We start from the raw sequence: 27397 nt of genomic DNA on the forward strand, positions 1-27397 counted from the left end.
ATCAGGTATGACTTGGTTCTTAAGAATCCATTGAACCAGGTTACAACTGCCCCATTGATTTCCATGTTGTCAAGTAGGGTCATTAGTGTTGTGCGATCTACCATATCGAAGGCACTCACCATGTCAAATTGTAGTAGTAGGGTTCTCTGGCCTTGGCTCATCAGCCTTCTGAATTTTGTTATGAGCATAAAGGCTGTTTCCGTGCTATGTAGTGGTCTGAAGCCTGACCGTGATTTGTGAAGGATTGAGAAGTTTGTTAGATATTCCATTAGTTGTTGAGCTATTAAGCCCTCCATTGTTTTGGTAAGTAGTGGTATTGAAGCCACTGGTCTATAATTTGTGAGTTCATCGATCTTATTCGTTACATTTTTTGGGATTGGGGCCAGTATGATGTTGCCCTTCTCCAGGGGGAACTGACCATTTAGAAACATGTATTTTATGTGTTCGGTGAGGCAGTTAATGAACCAGTCTGGTGGATTTTTCATCAGGTAGTTGGGACACTTGTCCAGTAGGCAGTTAGCATATGCGTATTTTGTTAGCATTGTTTTAACTGATTTGGTTGTAGGTATTGTGAATGATGTCCATGTTTGTCTGCCTCAATATGTTTGTTTTTGGTTTCGTACTCGCAATCATGTAGAAAGTCCATGATGGATGTGTATGTTTTAGCTAGGTTTGAGTGTAAAATAGTTATTTTTTGTTCAAAGTGTTTTGCGAGCTCGTTTGCAGTTGGTGGTGTTTCATTTGATGCTAGTAGCTTTTTAGTGTTTAGTAAGTTATTCATGAGTTCATATACTTTTTTCGTGTTAATCTGATCTTGGCTCACATATGTACTGTAGTATTTGGCTTTTGTTCTTTGTATCTTGTATTTATATGTTCATACTGCTTTCCTCCATTTAGTTTTAAGTCTGATTTGTTTTTGGCCCAGATTCTTTCTAGTTTCCTACATAGTTTTTTCTTTAAAGCTTTTATTGCATTTTGTCATATATTTACATTCATAACATTTAGCCTTGAAAAAACATCAATTTTATGGCTATCTCTCAAGTTTACCTCTACATACAATTACTTCTTTTCCGTTTAGTTACATTTACAACCATTAACCCATAACATATTCCGTTCTTCTTATCTTTGTCTTTTAACTTTATTGCAACAGGTAAACTTTCACTTAATTGCTGAATTTCTCCCCATGTTCAACTCAGTAATCCCCCCGATTCCCTAGTACCCTTCCTCCATCTTTAATGCCCCCTATGTGTTCCCTCCATTAGTCATGCAAATGTTTTTTTACTAATATATGGTTATCCCCCCTCCCCTTCCCCTTCTCCCTCTAAATGTTAACCCCTACTCCCCCCTCCCCCTTCCCTGGAATGCGCGTCCAACCCTTTTAGAGTTGCTCTATCATGTGTTGTACTCTTGTCCATCCCTTCTTGCGTTTGAGTTCACCCTCCCTTCTATAGACCGTCAGCCGCTCCATGTACCACAATTGTCGTACTTTAACCTTCCAATCCGCTATATCTGGGGGGTCCACTGACTTCCAGCCGCGTGCAATAAGACACTTAGCCGCTGCCAGTCCCCAGCACAGCATTTTGCTCTCTTCCCACACCTCTCATTCATTGTACGTTCCCAGTAAGCATGCCTGCGGACTACACACCATGGAGGTCCCCATAATCCGGACTAGTACTTTCATCACTGCTTGCCAGAATGGTACCACCCCCGGGCAAGTCCACCACACATGAAGAAATGTGCCTATCTGTGTCTTGCATCTCCAACACCCGTCTGATGTCCCTGGATAAATTTTTTTCAACCTCTCCGTTGTGTAGTACCACCGCGTAAGGACTTTATAGGCATTTTCTTGTATCAATACACATACTGAGGCTTTCTGTACTTCCCCACATATGTGTTCCCATTCCCGCTCTGTAAAGTGGTAGTGTAGGTCCCTCTCCCACGCTCCCTGGAATGGGTATGCCCGCTCTTCCTCTCCCTGGAGGTAGCGATACACCACTGATATGGACTTTGGAACCTTTCCCAACAGTACCCACAGGTTTTCCAAACTTTCTCTGTCCAGTGGTATTCCCCCCCTCCACCCCTGTTTCCCCATGAAATGTGTTAATTGTGTATATGCAAATCTGTCTCCCTCAGAAATCCCGTACCTGTCGCTCATTTCCTCAAAGGTCCACAACCCACTCCCATGCATCCCATCTCTAAATCTCTCCACACCCCTCCGCTCCCATCTAGCAAATGTGGCATTCTCCCTGCCCGCTATGAATTTGGGTTCCCACCTGATGTGAGCCATTGATGACACCTCTGCTAGTTGCCCCCTTCGTCTCCTCATCGTTCCCCACATCTCCAGCAGATGTCGTAGAAACGGATTGCACTGCCGTCTATGCCCTTTCCCCAAATTCTCGGAAGTCCACAACAATGACTTCAACTTCCTTTGTGGCCAGTAAGCTTGTTCCACTTGGATAGCAGGTCTCTCTGTTCCCCGTTCCCAATCCAAAATCATCTTCAATTGGGCTCCCCAATAATACCACTCCAGATTAGGGACCGCTCTCCCCCCTCTCTCCTTTCCCCCCCACAATACCCTTTGTGCCAGCCGCGGTCTCTTATTACCCCATATGAATTTCAGTATGGTGCTCTGCAATCTCTTTAAAAATGGTTTCGGCACCGCCACTGGCAATGTCTGGAAGAGGAACAGTAAGCACGGCAGCACGTTCATTTTAATCACAGCCATCCTCCCGCACCATGACAGCCATTTGTTTTTCCATCTCAACATATCATTTTGTATCTGCTCTTGCAAGCGTCCATAGTTAAGTGAGAATAACCTCTCTAGGTCTCCCGGTAGCTGAATCCCTAGATACCTAATTCTTTGTCTCGCCCATTTACACTCAAACCGTTCTCTCACCTCTGCCTCCTCCTCCTCCCTTAAGGAAACTCCCAAAATCTCACTTTTGTCCCTATTTATCTTGAGCCCTGCATACTTCTCATACTCCTCAAATATCCCCAGGATAGTCGGCAGTGTGTCTCCCAGATCTTTTACATAGAGTAGCATGTCATCGGCAAACAGCGCTATGCGGTGTTCCCAGTCACCGATCCTCATTCCCCTCACCCCCGGGTGGTCTCTAATCGCCACAGCCAACGGTTCCAAGTAGAGGGCAAAAAGAAGTGGGGACAGCGGACATCCCTGTCTGGTGCCTCTACCAATCGGGAAAAAGGGTGAGTATCCCCCATTGATATTCAGGCACGCTTTTGGGTTCTTGTACAGTGCCTCCACCCAAAGGCTGAAGTTCCCTCCCAGACCCATTCTCTGAAGTACCGCCCGCAGGAAACCCCAATTCACCCTATCGAAGGCCTTTTCGGCGTCTATCGATAGTATAGCTACCCCCGTCCCTGTGTGCTGGGCCTCCCACATCAGGTGCAATGTTCTTCTGATATTGTCTCCTACTTGCCTCCCCGGTACGAAACCGGCTTGGTCTGAATTTATTAATGTAAGCAACAATCTACCCAATCTGTTGGCCAGCACCTTTGCTATGATTTTAGCATCCACATTTAGCAATGAGATGGGTCTATATGACCCGCACTCCGTCGGGTCTTTCCCCGGTTTAGGTATGACAGTCACTCCCGCCTCCATCATTGATCTTGGGAGCTCCCCTCCCTCCAGTACCCCATTACCCACCCTCACCAACAGGGGACTTACCAGACTCTCAAATTGTTTGTAAAACCGTGCCGTAAAGCCATCTAGCCCGGGGGCCTTACCATTGGGGAGTTTTGTAATGACCCCCATGATCTCCCCCTGTCTTATTGGTTCCTCCATCCTTTGGCGCTCCTCTTCATTCAATCTCTGCAGATGGATCGACTCCAAGTATCCAGCAGCAGCCTCAGGCGACTCTCCCTCCGGAGCTTTATACAAGTCCCTATAATAGCTTAGGAATCCCTTCTCTATGTCTGAGTCTGTATACAACCACCCTCCTTTACCGTCTTTGATTTTTTTTATCTTAGATTTTACCCGTTTTGCTCTCAGACATCTTGCCAGCATGGCGCTGGATTTATTAACAAACTCGAAGAACTGCTGCCGAATTCTCGTTCTCATATATTCCACCTCTACCATCAGTTTTTGTTCTAACTCCCCCCTAATTTTTCAGGAGCTCCTCCCACACCCGGGGAGATGGGTTTCTCTGATGGGTTCTTTCAAGTTTGTTTAATCGTTGTCGTAACTCCATCATCTTCTGTCCCCGCTCCCTCTTTTTCCTTGCTCCCCATTTAATCAATATACCCCTTACCACTGCCTTCATTGCGTCCCACAGAATCCCATCCCCCACTTCCCCTGTATCATTTGTTCTCCAGTATTCCTGTCTTCACCTCCTCCCTCACCTGTTCCTCACCCAGGAGTGGCTCGTTTAGTTTCCACCTAGTGTTCTTCTTCCTGTAGCCCCATCCCTGTAATCTAATCCATATCATGGCATGATCAGATGTATGAATTGGCTCTGTTTCTGTCTCCACTATCGTTGGTGCCCAGTTTCGGTGTACCCACAACCCATCTATCCTGGTATATGAGTTTGCTGCATGAGAATAGAACGTATATCCTCTTTGTGTGCCCCTTACCATCCTCCAGCTGTCCACCAGCTCCATATTGGCCAAGAATTTTCGAAGTGCCTTTCTCCCCGGCCTTGACTGATACCCCCCTCCTCCCGAGTGATCTAATCGCGCATCCGGTGCAATATTGAAATCTCCTCCCACAATTACCTGCCCCCCTATAAACCCTTAAATCTCTTCCCATAGTGTGCAAACGAATTCCCCCTGCCCTGTATTTGGGGCATATAGGTTGATCAGTGTCACCTCCTTCCCATGTATCAGTCCCCGGATAGCCACACATCTCCCTGTTGTGTCCTTGAAATCCTTTATATTAGTCATTCCACAGGTCTGTCTAAGCATTATAGCCACCCCCCCTACCTTTCTCCCTCCTGTCCCCTGGTGTACAATCACCTCAGTATACGCTCTAGAACATAACAAATGCCCATATCTGGGTCTCAAATGTGTCTCTTGCAAGAATAACACATCACATCTCACCCTATTGATCTCTTTCATTACCCTCGCTCTCTTCCCGGGGTTATTGAGACCATTCACATTCCAGGAACCCACCTTCAAGTCAACCCCCTCCCCCAGGTCCCCCCTCCCTGCACCCTTCTCTTACCCGACATGATTACTACTGTCAGGCAAAAAGGGGACTCCGCCGTACCCTCCGAGTCTCCTATTCCCCAAACCCCCCTCCCCCTTTAACCTTTATTGTGCCATTTGGGATCCCCCCCCACTTTTCCCCCCCGCCACCCTCGCCTCCCTTTGTTACTCTTCCATCCCCCTCATTCCTTGTACACTTTATTCACAACATTTATCAAATTGGACACTGAACCCCCTCACCTCGATCTTACACCTCTTGTCTCCCCTCTTGTGGGGTCCCACAGCAGCCCACCTCCCCCTCCCCATGCCAACTTCCCCCCTTCATGTAAACAGTCAATTTCCTGGACATGTCCTTCATACTCATCTTAATACTGTCTCTCTTGGTCTTCAGGAAGCGCTTCTGTCCCCCTTCTTTCCTCTACTTACTGCCACCTGCCATGCCGAGTCCGGTCGTGGATCCTCTGCCCTTTGTGACTGCTGCTCTTGGGTTGGTACTCCCTCGCAGCCCAGTGCTCTAAGCACTGCCCACGCTTCCGGCGTTTTCACTTTTTTCGACTTTCCCGCCACCGTGAGCCACACTGCAAAAGGGAATAGCCATCTATACCAGATCCCTTTGTTTCGCATGAACCCTGTCACCTCTCGCATTGTCCTTCTCTTCTACAGGGTTACTCCAGCCAGGTCTTGATATACTCCTATCTTGTAGGTTTTCCATGTTATCACCTTCTGTTGCCTGGCTTTAGCCAGGATCCGTTCTTTGGTGGGAAAGTCTAAGAAGCATGCAATAATGTCTCTAGGTGCCAAATCTCGCTGTGGTCCCGTGCTTCGATGCACTCTTTGTAGGCAGATCTCCTGCTGCGCATCCTCCTCTTCCGGATTCAGGATAAACTGGCACAATTCCTTTATCACTGCCTCCGAGTTAGTAAAAATGTCCAGCTCCGGGATTCCTTTAAACCGCAGGTTGTTGCGGCGGGATCTATTTTCTAGATCTTCCACCTGGTCTTTTAATTGTTGGATCTCCGCTGTTTCTACATGTGTCTCCGTCTGTTTTTTCTTTGTTTCAGCCTGCACTCGTTCAAGCTTTTCCTCCACCTCCTCCACTCGTGTTCCCAGGTCTCAGATTTCCGCCCGTATCTCCCTGAGCATATTTTGGACATCTGTTCAGTATCCCGCCAGTTCCGACTTCAATTCTTTAAACCAGCCCACCACATCCGCTTTTGTAATCTCTTCAGTGTTTTCCCCCTCGTCTCTGTGAGTCTCATCTTCCGAGTCCGATGGGATGACACTCAGCTTCTCCACTCCTGCTGTCTCTGGTTTCCCCTTGCTAGTCGGATCCGCCGTGTATCTAAATTTTTCAAGGCTCGTTCTTGGTGGCATCTTGACGTGCTGCTCTCTTTATTCCCCCTCCTCCTCCTTCCCGACTTCTTTGGGTTGCGACTGTTTGCTTTGCACTCTTCTCCTTTGGCACTTTATCACCAGGCAATACTTTCAAGCATACCACTACTTTGGCTGCTGCACTTAGTCTGCTGTCCCGCAGCTATCCCACCAGCAGTTGTCTCTGTCCATTGCCTGGTCTAAGCCTGTTTCTTTAACTCCAAGGCCAGGCCTCTCTCTGCCACTGGATTCCTCTGCTACTGTGACTGTTGGGCCTTTCAAACTGCTGTATGTCCTGTTTCTCTTGAAACTGTTGCCCTCTTGCCTCAGTTGTTCCCGGGGTCCTTTTCCTCTCGTTGGAGCGCTCCCTTTCACCTCTCTACTGTCCTCTCCCCCCTGCTTCTTCTACTGCTCCCCTCGTATCACTCCCTGCATAATCACCACGAGTCTTGTGGAGGAGGGGAAGAAGGGATGCAGCGCGAGCCTCTGTTTATTCCGGTCCCGCCAGTCTCCACTCTTCGGCGCTCTCTCTCTCTATCGCCACTTCTACAAGCTGCCCGCTGATGTGGGGGGGGGGGGGGGGGAGAGCGCTACCTGTGCGGCTCACCGGTGGGGCTTCTAGCTCCATCTCCGCTACTCTCTCGCTCCGGCCGCCATCTTGTCCGGCTTCGGCTGTTCTTCAGGACGGTTCCCCGGGTCTCCCTGAGTTGCTCTCCGCTGTTGCGTCTCTCCTCCGTCTTCCCCCTACTTCGCCCCAAGCTGTACTCTGGTTTGGGGGGGGGTCCAGGGGCCTCGCCAAGGGTCTCGCGGAGCTCACTCCTCGGCGGCCATCTTGGATCGCGGCTCCACCGGAAGTCCCCTACATAGTTTTTTCATCTCTCATAGCTTATCATTGAACCATGGGCGTGGTTGTTTCTTACATGTTGTTTTCATTTTAAGTGGTGCTATTTTGTTCAGTGTGTTTGTACTTAGTTTATCTCATTTACTCATGAAGTGGATGTTGTTGGGTGATATGTTTGTTTGTGTAGCGGTGTCTACCTTTCCTCTGGTTAGATACTTGTATGATTTTTTTTTGCCTCTCTTTTCTTGCCATTTTCTTTCCATAGAAGTGTGAATGTGAGTTTGCTAAGATCTGACTATATCACTTTTTCCCATTTGTGATTTTCTAGATTGTGGTTGTTTTCCGCTTAGAATCTGTAAGCAAGTATGTCCAGTACATAAGTAATGCCATACTGGGAAAAGACCAAGGGTCCATCGAGCCCAGCATCCTGTCCACGACAGCGGCCAATCCAGGCCAAGGGCACCTGGCAAGCTTCCCAAACGTACAAACATTCTATACATGCCCCTACGTCTTGCCCCATCCTTGGCCACCTTTAAATCTAGACTGAAAGCCCACCTCTTTAACATTGCTTTTGACTCGTAACCACTTGTAACCACTCGCCTCCACCTACCTCCTCTCCTCCTTCCTGTACACATTAATTGATTTGATTTGCTTACTTTATTTCTTGTCTATTAGATTGTAAGCTCTTTGAGCAGGGACTGTCTTTCTTCTATGTTTGTGCAGCGCTGCGTATGCCTTGTAGCGCTATAGAAATGCTAAATAGTAGTAGTAGTAGTTATTCCTGGAATTGTGGATTTTTCCCAAGTCCATTTAGTAGCGGTTTATGGACTTGTCCTTTAGGAAACCGTCCAACCCCTTTTTAAACTCTGCTAAGCTAACCGCCTTCACCACTTTCTCCGGCAACGAATTCCAGAGTTTAATTACACGTTGGGTGAAGAAAAAGTTTCTCCGATTTGTTTTAAATTTACTACACTGTAGTTTCATCGCATGCCCCCTAGTCCTAGTATTTTTGGAAAGCGTGAACAGACGCTTCACATCCACCTGTTCCACTCCACTCATTATTTTATATACCTCTATCATGTCTCCCCTCAGCCGTCTCTTCTCCAAGCGACTAAAATGATAGCGGGGATGGGACGACTTCTCTCATCTCTCCCTACAATCCTCCCCGGGAACTCCGTTCACTGGGTAAATCTCTCTTATCTGCACCCTTCTCCTCCACCACTAACTCCGTTCCTTTTATCTTGCTGCACCATATGCCTGGAATAGACTTCCTGAGTCAGTACATCAAGCTCCACTCTGGCCGTCTTCAAATCTAAGCTAAAGCCCACCTTTTTGATGCTGCTTTTAACTCCTAACCCTTATTCACTTGTTCAGAACCCTTATTTTATCATCCTCACTTTAATATTCCCTAATCTCTTGTTTGTCCTGTTTGTCTGTCCTAATTAGATTGTAAGCTCTGCCGAGCAGGGACTGTCTCTTCATGTTCAAGTGTACAGCGCTGCATATGTCTAGTAGCGCTATAGAAATGATAAGTAGTAGTAGTAGTACTTATGTGGTTCTGCTCTTTTAGCAGATTGTAAGGGGTACTGTCTTCCGATACAAGTACTGGTATTTTGTTCCATTCGTTAAACACTGTAGCTTGCAGCTCGATTATCCATAGTAGTATCAGGTAGAAGAGGATCCACTCCCTTATGTTAGTCATTTTCGGTTCGTTTTATGTCGCAAGTGTTGAGTTCCTTCTAGGTTTGACACTGGCCTAATTGGTGATCTGCTTTCTCCTAGAACTCTAAAATCCTAAATCTCCCATTGCGGTCGCATCCCTCTGTTTCTGGGATGCTGCTTGCGTCTAGGTTTGTGTTTTAGATTTTAGGAACTGGGTCTCCGGTTGTAGTTGCGTCCCTCTGGTTGTGAGACGCAGCTTACATCTGGGGTAGCATTTCGGGTTATAGGAGGTGAGATTCTGATTGCATTCTCATCTCTCCAGCTGTAGGACGCGCGTGCTTACTCTAGTAGGCAAAGCTGCTGGTATAGTCTCATCCTTCTGGTTGTGGTACCCCCGTGCTGACTCCCAGCTGTGCTCACCCCTGCGGTGCTACATGGTTCCCCCATGGTTCCTAGGGGTCAGATCGGATGTTGCCACTGGCTTTTAGCCTGCATTTGTGCAATTTTTCACTGCGGCTCTCTCCTGGTTCCCAATGGCTCAGTCATTGCTTGCCTGCTGCATGCTCTGGGTACCACGCTTCCCTGGTTTTTCCTCTCAATCTCACCCCTGGTGGATTTGTTGCCAGTGCCCCTCCTGCTGCAACTGCATCCGTGGCATGTTCAGCACTCTCCACCATCAGTATTTTTGTGGGGGTCTCTTAATTCCCAAGGCTCGAATCGCCACTCTACTGTGTTGTGCCCACCCTCATGCAGTCGCTCCTGGTTCCCCGGGGTCAGATCTGATATTCTCACCGGCTCACTCCCTGTTTGAATCTTTGGCAAGCTCTCTCCTGCTTCTCCCTCCGTGAAGTCGCTTTTGGATCCCTGGAATCAGATTGGCTGCCCCCGCTTGTAATCTCCCTGTAGCCTTGTGAGTCTTTCGGCATGCCTATCTCTCTTTCTTCCCAGGAGCTCTGTTAGCGTCCACCTATGGCATGCTCTGAGCACTGTGTTTCCCAGCTTTCCATCTCGATCTCTCCCCAGGAGGATTTAACGCCTGTGCCCCTCCAGCTGCAGCCGTGTGCAGATCGCCGCTCACTTGCAATGTGGTCTGAGCACTACGCTTCCCCGGATTTCCTCTTTGATCTAGCCCCAGAGAATTTTAACCATACGCTGAATGCCGTGCTCGAGTTCTTGGGTTGCCCTGAAGATTGGAGGGTGGCCAATGTAACGCCGATTTTTTGAAAAACAGTTCCAGAGGTAATCCGGGAAATTATAGACCAGTGAGCCTGTCAGTGCTGGGAAAATCGTAGACTATTATAAAGAACAAAATTACAGAGCATATTCAAAAGTTGTTCAAAGTTGTTAAATCATAAGAGGATTGTGAAAATTTACAAGAGGACCTTAAGAGACTGGGAGACTGGGCATCCAAATGGCAGATGACGTTTGATGTGAACAAGTGCAAATTGATGCATGTGGGAAAGAGGAACCCAAACTATAGCTACGCAATGCAAGGTTCCACAGTAGGGTTGTTGGAATGTAATTGTATTTTACATGCATTGCCTGTCACCTATTATTTCTCTGTGATTACTCTGTGACCTCTGATGTGAATTACTTAGAGAGGTCACACAGCTATGCAACTTCCTGTGGGGGTTTAGACACAGCAGATGCAGCACATGCAGCACATGGAGCACATGGAGCTCATGATCTCTCCTAACCTGAGAGGATCTATGGTGGTGTGAGCATCCATTACCATCTAAGCACATGGAAGGAGCTGATAATACAAATGTATAGTAATATGTATATATATAAGCCTGTCTGATTATAATCTAACTACAAACTGTGAGTAAACAGATGTTTTGTTACTTCAACTTTAAAGTGACTCAGCAGTGAATTATTCAGGGGTGAATGAGAGAGAGATGAAGAAAGAAATTAACATTTCTAAAGCTGAAGCTGTGTGTACTAAAATCTGCTAATTATTTACTACAAATAATCCAACAAAAGGGTTATGGGCCCAGGGCCAGGAATTGAAAAAGAAGAGAAATATTACCAGGCAGAAAAAAAAGGCCACATTTTTCTCTTAAGTTTTAAAGGAAAGATTCAGTCTGTCTCTCTCTCCCCCCACACAGCAGACAGAAGGCTAAGAAAATGGCTGAGGGAAGAAATTCACTATTGTTCTATTCTCTCAAGGTGCCTAAATTAACTGAGTTTAATTATCAGCAGTGGGAATTAAGATTCATATGTCTCCTTCGAGCAAAAGGATTAAATATATGCTTAGACCAAGACAGAACAGCTGAAAATATGGCTGAATGGGACAATGCAAACTATTATGTGAAGTGCATGCTTTTGGAAGCTCTCTCAGAGAAACAAGCCATATTAGTGGAGGGAAAAGATACACCAAAGGACATTTTATATAAACTGAGAACTATGTATGCAACTACATATGCAAAGCAGCAACCAATTTGGCTGGCAGAGTTGAATGAAACCAAATTAAGGGATAAAAGTAAATGTAATGATCACATTATGCATCTTATGTCTTCATTTCAAAAGTTAGAACTTTCTGGAATTCCCATGTGTGATGCATTGAAAAGAGCATTTCTTTTTACCTCACTATCAAAGAAGTTTGATGTTTTTAGGTCTGTAAATGAGGCCATTGAAGGGCAATCTTTTGAACAGACAACATCAAAACTAAGGCAGGAATGCATAATAAATGATTCTGAGGAGATGTGTTCTCAAAGTCAGTCAGAGAGAAATGAAACAAATTTCTTGGCAAAGAACAGAGGAAGGCGGAGCTATGGGAAAACTCCACCCAAGGGCAAGCTGATTTGCTACTCATGTGGAAAGGAGGGACATGTATCTAAATGGTGTAAGGAAACACAAAACACTCCCTCTAGCTCACCTAAGCCAATGGAACTAAAGAATTTTCAAACCAGGAAATGTATGAAGGACAAAGATAAACACAAGGGCTTTCTAATGGCAGAAAAATCTTTGACTATGGTAAATAATAATTCAAATGAAAGTACTTGGATTTTGGATTCGGGGAGCACATGCCATTTAACCAATTCTAAAGATTTCTTTCAGGAAATGTGTCCAGAGGAAGGTATTCTTAAAACTGCAAACGCAGGGACTGCTAAGATCCAAGCAAAAGGTATTGGATTCTTAAAATGCAAAGTGTCTAATGAAGTTAAAGAGATTCCTGTAAGTGATGTCTTGTATATTCCCCAAGCAGTTTGCAATATGCTTAGTGTATCTACATTAGATAAGAAGGGATTTGTGATTCATTTTGAAAACAGTAAGTGCACAATCTCTAAAAATGATGAAGTGTATGCTGAAGCTTTTATGCATAATGATGTTTATAAACTGAGCATTTCAGGTGAAGCCTCACATATGGCGCAAGTAAGGAAGAATGATGGTAAATGTAGTCTGGAAATCTGGCACCGCCGCCTGGGACATCGTGATTTTAAGGTGATCCAGGATCTTTACAGTAAGCAACTAGCCACAGGCATTCAGATAAGTGCAAATGCTGGTAAAATGGAGAAATGCATAGACTGTGTTACTCAAAAAGGTGTGAGACCCTCATTTCCTGCATACACAGGAAATAGGAGTAATAAAGTGCTGGACTTAATACACAGTGACTTATGTGGACCGTTTAATATCCCATCATTGGGAAATAACAGATTTGTGCTAATATTCTTGGATGATTTCTCTAGATATTGTGTGGCCTATTTGCTGAAAGAAAAAAGTCAAGTCACAGACATGCTGAAGAAATACGTAGCCATGGTGAGCAATAAATTTGAAAGAAAACCAAAGGTTCTTCAGACCGACAATGGTGGTGAGTTCACTTCACAAAGCATGCGCACATTTCTAGAACAAGAAGGCATTCAACATATCACAACAGTAGCTTATACACCAGAGCAAAATTCTGTTGCAGAGAGAAAATTTAGGTCACTTGTGGAAATGACCAGATGTATGCTGTCAGATAGCAATCTCCCTAAAAGACTATGGGGGGAAGCCATCCTCACAGCAGTGTACCTACAAAACAGAATGCCAACTAAAGGCGCTGAGCGCACACCACATGAGACATGGCATGGTAGGAAGCCAAACCTGTCACACATAAGAACATTTGGAAGTACAGCATATGCTCATGTACCAAAGCAAAGAAGGCATAAGCTGGATTCCACAACAGAAAGGGGCATTTTAGTTGGCTATGCTCCAGGACACAAAGGATATAGAATTTTGAATCTGAAAACTGGCATTGTTGGCATAAGACATGTTACATATTTTGATGAAAACAAAAGGGTTGATAAAGGCTGGATTATCCCAGATGAGCCTTATCATCCAGAATATGAAACTAGAACCATAATAGACATGCCAGTGTATATAAATGCCATACCAAGGCAGATGTCTGAAAGCAACTCATCTGTATCTAACGAGGAACAGGCAGAGGAAGCAGACACAGAAAGGATCATTGAAGAAGACAGTACAGTTGGAGAAGGGGAATCAATTGGAGAAGGACTCTCAGATTTAGAGGATGCGGAAAGGTCAGACCAACCTGTTGTCAGACGCTCATCCAGGGAAAACAAAGGTGTTCCACCCCCAAGACTGTCTTACCTAACAAAGTCAGCAGAAGCTCAAGAGCCCTTAACATGGGATGAGATTGAGAAAATGTCAGCAGAAGAAGCTGCTGAATGGCATAAAGCTGCACAAGAAGAAATTGATGCATTGGATAAAAATAATACTTGGATTCTTACAAAATTACCTCCTGGCAAGAAAGCTATAGGATGCAAATGGGTATTCAAGTTAAAAAGGAATGCACAAGGAAAAGTGGAAAGGTATAAAGCCAGATTAGTGGCAAAGGGATATCTTCAAAAATATGGAGAAGATTTTGATGAAGTGTTTGCACCTGTAGTGAAACACACGACAATCAGAACACTTCTGAGCATTGCAGTCTCAAAAGGCATGCAAGTCAACCACATTGATGTGAAAACAGCGTTTCTTCACGGAGATATAACTGAAGACTTGTACATGGAACAGCCAACAGGTTTCATAAATACAAAACAAAGACAGCTAGTGTGTAAATTAAACAAAGGTCTTTATGGATTAAAGCAAAGTGCAAAATGTTGGAATGAAAAATTGCATGAAATATTGACAAATTTAGGATTTAAGCAAGGTGAAGCAGATAAATGCTTGTACACTAGGTGCACAAATGGACAATATGCATACATTTTAGCTTTTGTTGATGATCTGCTCATTGCAAGCAAAAGTGAGCAAGAGTACAAGGACATTGTAAAGTGTTTAAACCTCAATGTTGAGATAAAAGAACTTGGTAATGTGTCATACTATCTTGGTATAGAAATTGAGAAACAAAATGATGGTTCTTATCTTCTAAGCCAGAAGCAGAAAATAAATGAGCTTATTGAAAGTTTAGGTATGCAAGATGCCCAAGTTGTAAGCACTCCCATGATCACTGATTTTCTGAAGGATGAAACAGTAAGAGAACCTTTACCAGATAACATCCAATATAGATCAGCCATAGGTAAGCTTTTATATCTAGCTACCACATACAGGGCTGATATAGCAAATGCAGTAGGAATTTTGAGCAGAAGGGTCAGCTCACCTACCAAATCAGATTGGACTGCAGTTAAAAGGATGGTAAGGTATTTAAAGGGTACCATTGATTGTAAATTAAAGATTTCAGCCAATAGTAATCCAAAACTAATATGTTACTGTGATTCAGATTGGGCAGGGGATCATTCTGATTATAAATCCACAAGTGGATATGTGTTTATGTATGGAAATGTACAAATTTCATGGGCCAGTCATAAACAAAGTATTGTGAGTCTGTCTTCTACAGAAGCTGAATATGTGGCCGTATCGGAAGCGTGCAGAGAACTGATGTGGATTGAAAAACTTATGCTGGATTTTGGAATAGCTGAAAAGAGACCAATCCAGATAATGGAAGATAATCAGAGCTGCATCCGACTGTCACAGAATGACAAGGTTCAGTCACGCACCAAGCACATCGCAACGAAATACCACAACGTGCGAGAGTTGGCAAAAGAAGGGGTCATCAGTCTACACTATTGTCACACCAGTGAGATGACAGCTGACATCATGACCAAACCGTTACCCAGAGAACATTTTGTGAATCTGCGTATAAAGCTTGGACTTTGTATGAATAAATAATTGCATGACAGTTATGCATGAGAAGGGGTTTGTTGGAATGTAATTGTATTTTACATGCATTGCCTGTCACCTATTATTTCTCTGTGATTACTCTGTGACCTCTGATGTGAATTACTTAGAGAGGTCACACAGCTATGCAACTTCCTGTGGGGGTTTAGACACAGCAGATGCAGCACATGCAGCACATGGAGCACATGGAGCTCATGATCTCTCCTAACCTGAGAGGATCTATGGTGGTGTGAGCATCCATTACCATCTAAGCACATGGAAGGAGCTGATAATACAAATGTATAGTAATATGTATATATATAAGCCTGTCTGATTATAATCTAACTACAAACTGTGAGTAAACAGATGTTTTGTTACTTCAACTTTAAAGTGACTCAGCAGTGAATTATTCAGGGGTGAATGAGAGAGAGATGAAGAAAGAAATTAACATTTCTAAAGCTGAAGCTGTGTGTACTAAAATCTGCTAATTATTTACTACAAATAATCCAACAAGGGTCACCGACCAGGAAAGGGATCTAGGTGTCATCGTTGATGATACGATGAAACCCTCTGTTCAGTGTGCAGCAGTGGCTAAGAAAGCAAATACAATGTTAGGTATTATTAGGAAAGGAATGGAAAACAAAATGAGGATGTTATAATGCCTTAGTATTGCTCCATGGTGCAACCACACCTTGAATACTGTGTGCAATTCTCGTCAACGCATCTCAAAAAAGATATAGTGGAATTAGAAAAGGTACAGAGAAGGGTGACGAAAATGATAAAGGGGATGGGACGACTTCTCTATGAGGAAAGACTAAAGCGGCTAGGGCACTTCAGCTTGGAGAAAAGACAGCTGACGGGAGACATGATAGAGGTATATAAAATGAGTGGAGTGGAACGGGTAGACATGAATCACTTGTTTACTCTTTCCAAAAATACTAGGACTAGGGGCAAACAATGAAGTTACAAAGTAGTAAATTTAAAAGGAATCGTAGAAAATATTTCTTCACTCAACATGTAATTAAACTCTGGAATTTGTTGCCAGAGAATGTAATAAATACAGTTAGCTTAGCGGGGTTTAAAAAGAGTTTGGATAGCTTCCTAAAAAACAAAATATTATTGTCTCCATTTGCAGGTGTATACTGCCATGTTTTAGAACCATATGTTCACAGGAAACAGTTCAACTTGAACTCTCAGACTAAGATGAAATGTCCCCTTAATATACATTCAGTCACTTTTTTGTACTTATGTCATTCATTCAGAAGAAAACTGCAATTGATAATAAAGATTTACTGTACCTTGTTGCTTTGTTTCAGCTTATTCAGTTCCAGTTTATACTTTTCTATTTCTTCAAGGGCTCTGTTTAAGCGAACATCTGTAGCACTTTGACTAGTTATAGACTGTTTATGCAATCTCTTTAGATTCTCCAATTCCTGCATGGAATAAGTCAAAGAGTGAAGACAAAATGGTTCACTTTACATTTTTGTAATGTATTTATTTAGATAGTCTGGATTACACACTTAACCATGAAGCTCCCTACCCACCCCTTAAATTCTCTTGTATTTGCTCCAGTCTTTTTACTGCAGCACAATACTGTATATCTTTATGTATATCCTAAAAAAAATAAACTTACACATTTAAAACAGATGTTGCCAGCATTAATTGTGTTTCTTCTATTTGTGGATGAAGGAAATAAAGATATTTCAAATTTAAAAGAAAAGAATAAAACAGATGTTGCCAAAAAATGCAAAACATACAAATATAAAATCAAATTATCTTAAACACTACAGACTTCAACTATAAAGAAAATGCTGTGGGCTACACCATTCCTATTAATGTTTGCTCTGCTGTTTTAATCGGGGTTTCATGAGAAAAAATGCAAGTGTGACAGCAGCATTCATAATTACATCATTGTAATTCTTATGTAGCTAATATTTGATGTTCAAACTTAGAGCTATATTTACTAATGTATATTAATACATTAATGGGACTGGTGTTAAATAATTTGCATTCATGTGCAATAAAACCCATTAATGTGTTAATTCATATTAGTAACTATAACCCTTTGATTGTATGGACAGAGTAATAGCTGGAATATATGAAAGTAACACAGAACATGATGGCAGATAAAAGATCATATGGCCTATCCAATCTGCCCATACCAACTGTTTATAATCCCTTTCCTTTAGGAATCTTGGTTTTCTTCTGCACTGCCACCCTACTATCAATGTACTATCAGGATCTCTTCTCCTCTCTGTATTTATTTGTTCCCTTGATGCTCTGGTCTCCTCCCATGATTTTCAGTACCATCTTTATGCTGATGACTCCCAGATATTCTCACAAGTAGGTGACACCGAACCATGTTGCCTGGTCCAGCATTTGCAATAGCTAAAAAGAGAGCTTGGTGAAGCACAAGTGCCTTCCTGCTCGTTGTGCGAACGCAGTCTCCTAATACTATAGCAAAAAATAAAGTAAAAGAATAAAGGAGACTTCTCCAAGGGGAGGTGGGAGGGAACTGTAAGAATATAAAGACTGCTGTCCTCAGAGAATACCTGCTACAGGAAAGTATCTTTGCTTTCTCTGAGGACAAGCAGGCTTCTATATTCTTACAAGCGGGAAATCCCTAGCATCCAGGCTCACCAAAAACAACAAACATTGGACAACTGGGCCTTGCAGCGGTGACGACATAACACAGATTAACCTGAAAACTATATATAATCTGAATGAGAGTGCAGACCTGGAACAGACTAAAACAGGCCTAGGAGGATGCAGTTGGATTCTGGAACCCAAACAGATTCTGCAACACTGTCGCCCGAACCAACTTTCTGGTCGGGTATCCTGCTCAAGGCAGTAGTGTGATATGAATGTGTGGACTGAAGACCACGTTGCAGCTTTGCAAATTTCTTCAATGGAGGCTGACCTCAAATGGGCTACCGACGCGGCCATGGCTTTGACATTATGAACCGTGACATGACCATCCAAGGCCAGCTCAGCCTGGGTATAAGTGAAGGAAATGCAATCTGCCAGCAAAATTGAAATGGTACATTTCCCAATGGTGACCCCCATCCTGTTGGGATCAAAAGAAACAAAACCCTGGGCAGACTGTCTGTGGGGCCTTATCCACTCCATGTAGTAGGCCAATGCTCTCTTGCAATCCAAGGTGTGCAAGCTGCTTTCACCAGGATGGGCATGAGGTCGGGAAAGAATGTTGGCAAGACAATCAACTGGTTCAGATGGAACTACGACACCACCTTCAGCAGGAACTTGGGGTGCATGCCGAAAAAGCTGGGGTGCCGGCGCAGGTGGCAGAACCGCTAGGGTTGATGTGGGAGCTGCAAGGAGACATTTGCCTCGGCACCTCCTGTATGGAGGGGGAGCGGTTCTCCTGGCACCGACGCTTCTCAAGCTCCTGGCACCATGTCTCAAGGATGACTGATGATGATACTTCTTGGCCTTCACCCGAAGTGTGTCACCAAGGCTCTTTGGCGCTTACAAGGGCGACACCAAATCCTCGTGCCGCCTCAGGGTCAGGTCCGACGATGGACGGTCCTGCACAGTAAGAGGCCTCGAGGCAGGTGGAGACCCACTCGATTCTTCACTGCTCCCAGTGTCTACAGGTCTAGTAGCAGCCATGCTTACCTACGCTCCCGATGCCAGTGCAATGCTCGACGTTGATGCCGACACCTCCAACCTCAATGCTGATGCCAAGGAACTGGACTTTGTTCCAAAATTCTCTCTCTTTCAGCCTCTCAGGAAAGCTAGGTGCTCTTCTTCATGCGAAGGCAGAGAACACAGTTAGCAGGGCTATGGTCGGGCCTAAGTGCCTGCAGACACCAAGAATGGGTATCCTTCCCCGAGACTGTCTGATTGTACCGGGTACAGCGCTTTAAGCCACTGGGAATCTTTGTGGACATGGACGGAAAAACTTTGTCAGCTAAATTAAGTGACGCCATAGTGACTGTAAAAGGGGCAAGGCATGGCAATAAGAAAAGGGAATATCCCGGCCGAAGTCATGGCCTAAAAGCAGCCTGATGACGACGGAAAAACAATAAAAGAAAGGTAAAATAAAATCCAACAAGAGGAGCTCAATTATTAAAATGAAAAAATAGCTGGAAGGGACAAAAAAATAGCTCTGTAGACCAAGTGAATGAGGAGAAGGCAAGAAAAACACCTTCTCATGCAGAAAAAGAACTGAGGAGACCATGTTCGTGCAAAGAGCGGGAAGGCACTTGCGCATGCACGGTAGAGAGCAGCTTGTGCTCCACAAAGCTCTTTTTTTAGCTATGGCAAATGCTGGACCGGACAACGCAGATCGGCATCACCCAATTGTGAGAATATAGAAGCCTGCTTGTCCTTGGGGAAACCTCTGTACACCAGAAATTTCACCAGGAATCCAGGCCCAAGTCTCAGCCTGCTTGTCTGACATTGCTGCCTGGATATCCCATCAACATCTGAAACCGAGTATGACCAAGACTGAGCTTCCTATCTTTCTCCCTAAACCCACCTCTCCTTTTCCTCCATTCTCTGTTTCTATGAAAAACACTGTCATCCTCCTTGTCTCCTCAGCTCATAACCTTGATGTCATCTTTGACTCCTCCCTTTCTTTTTGTGCACACATCCAACAAACTACTAAAACCTGTCATTTCTTTCTGTGTAACGTCACCAAAATGTGTCCCTTCCTTTCTGAACGTATTACCAAAGTCCTAATCCACACTCTCATCACACTCCTGCTTTAGACTACACATCCAACAAACTGCTAAAACCTTTCATTTCTTTCTCTATAATGTCACCAAAATTTGTCCCTTCCTTTCTGAACATATTACCAAAGTGCTTGTCCACACTCTCATCACACTCCTGCATTAGACTACTACAACTTGCTCCTCACAGATCTCCCACTAAACAGTCTCTATACCCTTCAATCTATTCAAACTTCTGCTACACAACTTGTCTGCCAGCATCACTACACTCCCCTCTCCTCTCCTCAGATAACTTCAATTGCTCCCAATCTGTTTCCCTATAGAGTTTAAACGTCTCTTCCTGACTTACAAGTGCAATCATTCTGCAGCACCTCAGTATCCCTCCTCTCTTATCTCCCACTCTATACCACTCCCTAGGAACGGTGTTTATTAGGTAAGTCACTCCTCTGTACCCTTATCCTTCACCACCTCCAGACTGTTCCTTGGTCTCGCTGTGCTGTACACCTGTAATAGACCTCTTGAGTTGCTTCACCTCTGGTCTATTCATATCCAAAATAAAGACCATGGGGAAAACCACTACCTACCCAGGATTGCTAGCATGGAATATTTCTACTTATTGGGTTTCTACCAGGTACTTGTGACCTGGATTGGTCACTGTTGTAAGCAAGATACTGGGCCAACTGGGCCATTGGTCTGGCCCAGTATAGCCATTCTTATGTTCTTTTTAAGGCTGCTTTTAACTCTTTTCATATTCACCTGTTCAAAGTCCATATTATTTTAATCATTCCCATTAAATATATATGTAACTCCCTAATCTCTTATTTGTCCAATTTGTCTGTCTTAAATAGATCAAAATCTCTGTTGAGCAGGGATTGTCTCTTCCATGATTGTGTACAGAACTGCATTTGTCTATAAACAGTACAGACATGATAAGTAGTAGTAGTAGTGATGGATTTCTGGTAATTTATGATGAATCCTAAGAAAGATGCAATATAAGATTTGTTTATGTGCCCATTTTTCTCTATATAGACTATAGAGCATATAAAGTGCATATTCTTAACACAGATGATTGTCTCAAGTTCGGTGCATCACAGGCAGACTTGAATCACATGTTTTGGTCTTATATTGTTGTACAAGATTTTTGGTCTGAACTTTGTATACATTGGAGAAAGCAGCAGACCACAAAACAAAGATAGGAGAAACAAAGGCTTTAATTGCACCAAGAAACACAATGCCCAACGTGGCCATGTTTTGCCTACAAGACTGCATCACAGGCAGTAACTAGAGGGGGATGGGCAAATACACACTTCCCTCTAGAGCTAGCAATTAAAGACAATTAGTTGCCAAGGACTTCATACACAATCTCTGTATCCACGTTTGTTGATGTTGACCATACAACCTAACCAGATGTTCTTTTTGATGTGGGAACTATGGTTATCTCTGCCTCTAAATCGAAAAAGGCTCAAAGGTATATATTGCTAAATTGAGCAACAAATATGGCTCCCACAGTTTTCATGTGGAGAATACAGATGACATATAGTAACATAGTAGATGACGGCAGAAAAAGACCTGCATGGTCCATCTAGTCTGCCCAACAATTTAAACTCGTATGTGCTACTTTATGTGTATACCTGACCTTGATTTGTTTGCCATTTTCAGGGCACAGACCATAGAAGTCTGCCCAGAACAAGGCCCACCTCCCAACCACCAGCCCCGCCTCCCCCCACTGGCTCTACCACCCAATCTCGGCTAAGTTTCTGAGGATCCCTTCCTTCCGAACAGGATTCCTTTATGTTTATCCCACGCATTTTTGAATTCCGTTACCGTTTTCATCTCCACCACCTCCCGCGGGAGGGCATTCCAAGCATCCACCACTCTATATTTACTTTTAATGGAGCGTCTGAGTATGGACCCTACAAAGGAGTTGTCCTGAAGGTTTCAGTCTGTCTGGGAGCTTTTCTGGACAATTTTTTAACCTAGGGCCGGAGGCTGTCTTCTCAACAAACAGTTTCGGTTTTGGACTAACCCATAGCTTTTGTCTCTCTTAGGTTGGATGTTTTCTTCTCCTTTGGTGTTGTTTGTTGTACCATAGGGGTGGGGGTAGTTATCCTGGGGTGGGTTACAGGGTTTCCTGTTATATGGAGACAATTATAAACTAAAATATTCATTTTTTAATTTTATTTTTAAACATTTATAACCCTCACTTATCACAGCTCAATGCAGAGAACAACAAAAAACATGCATAATAATTACAATAAAAACAACACAATACACCCTACAATACTGTTACTACTGATTGCTGGGTGTAAGAGCCACTGCTCGCAGGCATAGTTTTATATGTTCTTTTTCTCTGTTACTCTTTAATAAAACAGATTTACAAAAAAAATGCTCTACAAAAATCAGGGCAAATATACATTCTTTGGCCATATTTGTTTCAGAATTTCTGTATTGATTCTGTTTTAAAACATAGAACCATCAAAGTCTCAAAGACATAAGTCGGCAAGGCATACATAGAGATAACAGATCATAAAGAAACATAAGATATACATTTCAAAATGTTCAAAACGTTAACATACTAACCAAAATGAAGATTACTGAGGTTACAGATCAGCACAGACAAGAACAAGGCCATGGGGAGGACTCTAGACATGATTATATTTCTAATGCATCTTTGAACTAGAAACAATACAGCCTGGCTTGCTAGTATGTTCAGATTTTGGGTGGGGTTTCTGATTGTAACCCACAGTCAATTTTTCAATTCTCAACATATTAATATAATTTTTCTATTTGTGAAAGATTTTTATAATTTTAGTGTGACAAAAAGAACAAAATTTCCTGTGTACCTTTTCTGCTGCAGTAAGCTGCTGCTGCAATCCTTCACTCTTTCTGTTGGCTTCTTCTGAAAGAGATTTATACTTTTCAGTTTGTGACTGCTGGATGTTAAGTGTTCGCTGAAGTCTATCCCGCTCTTCCTCAAGGTTCTTAATCAGAGAATTTAACTTATGATTCTCATCATCCTAGCAGCCAAGAAAAAAAGGGTCTTTTAAGGGATTAGAATTTTTTTTTTAAATCAACATTACCAGATCATCAAAACCTGATATCAGTAATGAAATTATTATACCATCAGCATGGGTGAGATGAAGTTTTAACTCTACTTGAATCAAGAACAAAATATAATCAAAATATGCTGCTTTGATATGGTTACTAATAACATAAAACGATTTAATAAAGCAGAATTAAAATACGTTATCCCCCAAATTCTATAAATGGCACCAAAAGTTAGGTATGCAAATTGGCATGCTATTATAGAATCATTAAAGAACAGCCTCCCTTTTTCTCAATTATAGAATAGGGCCATATATACGTGAAAAGGTAAAATTATGTATCATACCTGATAATTTTCTTTCCATTAATCATAGCTGATCAATCCATAGACTGGTGGGTTGTGTCCATCTACCAGCAGGTGGAGATAGAGAGCAATCCTTTTGCCTCCCTATATGTGGTCATGTGCTGCCGGAAACTCCTCAGTATATCGATATCAAATCTCCATCCGCCGGACTCAGCACTTAGAGAATTACACCCACAAAGGGACACTCTGCCCAGCTCACCACCGCCGAAACGGGGGAGGGGAATCAACCCAGCTCATCCCCACACAAGTGGGGGAGGGGAATCCATCCAGCTCATCCCCGCGGAGCGGGGGAGGGACACCACACCCGCCGATGCGGGGAGATCTGGCTTATCCTGCAACCGCAACCGCGGGAGGAGCTGACTGACCCTAACACCGCCGAAGCGGGAGGGGTACAAAGCTGCCCTACTGCCGCACGAAGCGGGAGGGAGCGCCGGCAGAATTTAAGTCTCAATCCAGCCCCGTAAAACGGAGGGGAGAGGAATGCAGCAGCTCACTGTAACACAAATTCGTCTCAACTCTTGAAGAAGTCATTGAAAAACTTGAACACGAAGTCCTCCTGAACAGGAACTGAAGACTAAACTTGAACCTGAAATGCAACCAGAATATAAACAGTACAGATATCTGGGAGGGGCTATGGATTGATCAGCTATGATTAATGGAAAGAAAATTATCAGGTATGATACATAATTTTACCTTCCATATCATCATGCCGATCAATCCATAGACTGGTGGGATGTACCGAAGCAGTACTCACCCAGGGCGGGACACAGAAATCCCTGACCGCAACACTGAAGCTCCAAACCGGGCCTCCGCCCGAGCAGCCACAGTCAAGCGGTAATGTCTGGAGAAGGTATGAGCCGATGCCCAAGTTGCCGCCCTACAAATCTCTTCCAAGGAGACGGACCCGGCCTCTGTCATCGAGGCCACCTGTGCTCTAGTGGAGTGAGCCTTCAGCTGGATAGGCGGCACCTTCCCCGCAGCCACATAAGCCGCTGCAATGGTTTCCTTGACCCATCGTGCTACTGTAGGCTTGGCAGCCTACAGACCCTTACGAGGACCTGCGAACAAGACAAACAGATGATTCGACTTCCGGAAATCATTGGTCACTTCCAAGTATCTGATGATGACTCGTCTCACATCTAGATATTTGAGAGCAGAGTACTCTTCTGGGTAGTCATCCCTACGAAAGGAGGGTAGACAGAGCTGCTGATTCACATGGAAGCGAGAAACAATCTTGGGCAGGAAGGAAGGCACTGTGCGAATAGACACTCCTGCCTCAGTGAACTGCAGAAAGGGCTCTCGACATGATAGCGCCTGGAGCTCGGAAACTCTTCTGGCTGAAGTGATAGCCACCAAAAAGACTGCTTTCAACGTCAGGTCTTTCAGAGATGCCCTCAACAAGGGTTCAAAAGGCAGCTTCTGCAAGGCTCTTAGCACCAGATTGAGATTCCACGCAGGTACCACTGAGTGCAGAGGAGGGTGCAGGTGATTAATTCCCTTGAGAAAGCGCACCACATCTGGCTGCGAGGCCAGGGAAGCACCCTTCAGGCGACCCCTGAAGCAAGCCAGAGCCGCTACCTGGACTTTTAGGGAACTGAGCGACAGGCCTTTCTCCAGACCTTCTTGCAGGAACGCCAACACTGAAGAAATTGGAGCAGTGAAGGGAGAAAGAGAGCCTGCCTCACACCACAATGCAAAGGTACGCCAAACCCTGGCGTAAGCAGTAGAAGTAGAGCGCTTCCTCGCTCTCAGCATAGTGGCGATGACCTTGTCTGAGAAGCCCTTCTTCCTCAGACGCTGCCGCTCAATAGCCAGGCCGTAAGACCAAGGGGGGGGGATCCTCCATCACCACGGGACCCTGATGCAACAGGCCCTGCTCCGCTGGCAGCCGCAGAGGGCCGTCCACTGAGAGCCTGATCAAGTCCGCATACCAGGGACGTCTGGGCCAGTCCGGACCCACCAGGATTATCCGGCCCAGATGCTTTGCCACCCGGTCTAGCACCCTGCCCAACATGGGCCAGGGCGGGAACACATAGAGAAGCTTCTGTGTCGGCCACTGTTGGAGAAGAGCATCTACTCCCAGAGATCGAGGGTCCCGTCCTCTGCTGAAAAAGCGCGGCACTTGGCAATTGGCCGATGACGCCAACAGATCTAGGCTTGGCTGGCCCCAGCGCTTCGTGATGTCCAAGAACGCCTGAGCAGATAGCTGCCACTCTCTCCGGGATTCAAGGTATGGCGACTGAGAAAGTCCGCCTTGACATTCATGACTCCCGCAATGTGGGCCGCTGACAGCTGTTCCAGGTTCGCTTCCGCCCACTGGCATAGATTCATGGCCTCCTTGGCTAGAGGGGCGCTCTTGGTACCTCCCTTGCGATTGACATAGGCCACAGCCGTGGCATTGTCCGACAGGACCCGTACTGGCTTCAACACCAGTACCGGGAGAAACTCCAAAAGCGCCAACCGAATGGCTCTGAGTTCCAGGAGGTTGATAGACCACTTTGCCTCTGCAGGAGACCAGAGCCCCTGCGCTGTCCTTCCCAAGCAGTGGGCTCCCCAGCCCGTCAAAGAGGCATCCGTCGTGACGACAACCCACTCCGGGGTCAAAAGAGGCATTCCTGTGGACAGCTTGTCTGGCCTCAGCCACCAGCTCAGCGCCTTGCGCACTGCTGGATCCAAGGGAAGGCGCGCAGCGTAATCCTCCGACACTGGAGTCCATCGCTGCAGCAGAGAGTGCTGTAGAGGTCTCATATGGGCCCTGGCCCAGGGCACTACTTCCATCGTAGCCATCATAGAGCCCAACAGCTGCACATAGTCCCAAGCCCGAAGATGAGAGGCTACTAGGAACTGGTCCACCTGAGCCTGAAGCTTCACAAACAGATTGTCTGGCAGGAACACTCTGCCCACTTGGGTGTCAAAACGAACTCCCAGATACTCCAGGGACTGAGTCGGGCGCAGCTGGCTTTTCTCCCAGTTGATGATCCACCCCAGGGAGCTCAAAAGAGCAATCACCCGGTCTGAAGCTCTGCCGCACTCTGCATAAGAGGGGGCTCGGATCTACCAGTCGTCCAGATAAGGATGGACTTGTACTCCTTCCTTGCGTAGGAAGGCCGCGATGACCACCATTACTTTGGAGAAGGTCCGCGGAGCAGTAGCCAACCCGAACGGGAGGGCTCTGAACTGGAAGTGTCGGCCCAGGACTGCAAAACGCAGAAAGCGTTGATGAGGAGGCCAGATGGGAATATGCAAGTAAGCTTCCTTGATGTCCAAGGATGCCAGGAACTCCCCTGCCTTCACTGCCGCTATAACAGAGCGGAGAATCTCCATTCGGAAGTGTCGAACTTTCAAGGCCCGATTGACCCCTTTGAGGTCGAGGATAGGCCGCACAGAACCTCCTTTCTTTGGTACCACAAAGTAAATGGAGTAACGTCCCTTGCCAAGCTGATCTTCTGGCACCGGAACGACTGCACCCAGGCGGATCAGATTGTCCAAAGTCTGCTGCACTGCCACAGCTTTGACTGGAGACTTGCAGGGAGAGTGCACAAACCCATCTCTTATGGGTCGGCAGAACTGTAGCTTGTAGCCATCTCTGATGACTTCCAGCACCCAAGCGTCTGAAGTTACCCTGGTCCACTCGCCCAGAAACGAGGATAGGCGTCCTCCAATCTGCTCTGGGCCATGGACCAGCGCCCCGTCATTGGGTACGAGACCCTGGGGGAGGACCAGTGGAGGCACCTCCGGGACGGCGGTCTCTGTGAAAGGAATGCTGCTTGGGGGAGAAGTTCCTTTTGAAGGAAGAGGGGGCAGAGGAGCCCGACTTGCCCGGGCGATACCGACGGGCTTCCTGAAACCGTCCTTTGGAGGAACCGGGGTGGGCACCACTGGCCCGAGCCCTGACCTCCGGTAACCTCTTGCCCTTAGACGTGCCGAGATCGGTCACAATCTTGTCCAGCTCGACCCCAAAGAGCAGCTTGCCTTTAAAAGGCAACTTAGCTAGGCGAGACTTAGAGGCGTGGTCAGCAGACCAATGCTTCAGCCAAAGCCAGCGCCGTGCAGAGACTGTCTGAGCCATACCTTTAGCCGAGGCTCTCAAGACATCAT

The 27397-nt window shown here is 45.2% G+C and overlaps 1 protein-coding gene across 2 annotated transcripts in view; it reads right to left on the minus strand.

Moving 5' to 3' along the window:
- Positions 1–27397, minus strand: part of TEX9 (testis expressed 9) — a 180467-nt gene that overhangs the window by 11750 nt on the left and 141320 nt on the right. For both annotated transcript variants that reach the window (XM_030189045.1, XM_030189039.1), the window contains 2 exons: positions 22734–22907; positions 16492–16626 (listed from right to left, as the gene is read on the minus strand). In XM_030189045.1, coding sequence (XP_030044905.1) covers positions 16492–16626; positions 22734–22907 — 309 coding nt within the window. The remainder of the gene's footprint in view (positions 1–16491; positions 16627–22733; positions 22908–27397) is intronic.

This window comes from Microcaecilia unicolor, chromosome 1 (genome assembly GCF_901765095.1).
Source record: "Microcaecilia unicolor chromosome 1, aMicUni1.1, whole genome shotgun sequence".
Classification (NCBI taxonomy): Eukaryota; Metazoa; Chordata; class Amphibia; order Gymnophiona; family Siphonopidae; genus Microcaecilia; species Microcaecilia unicolor.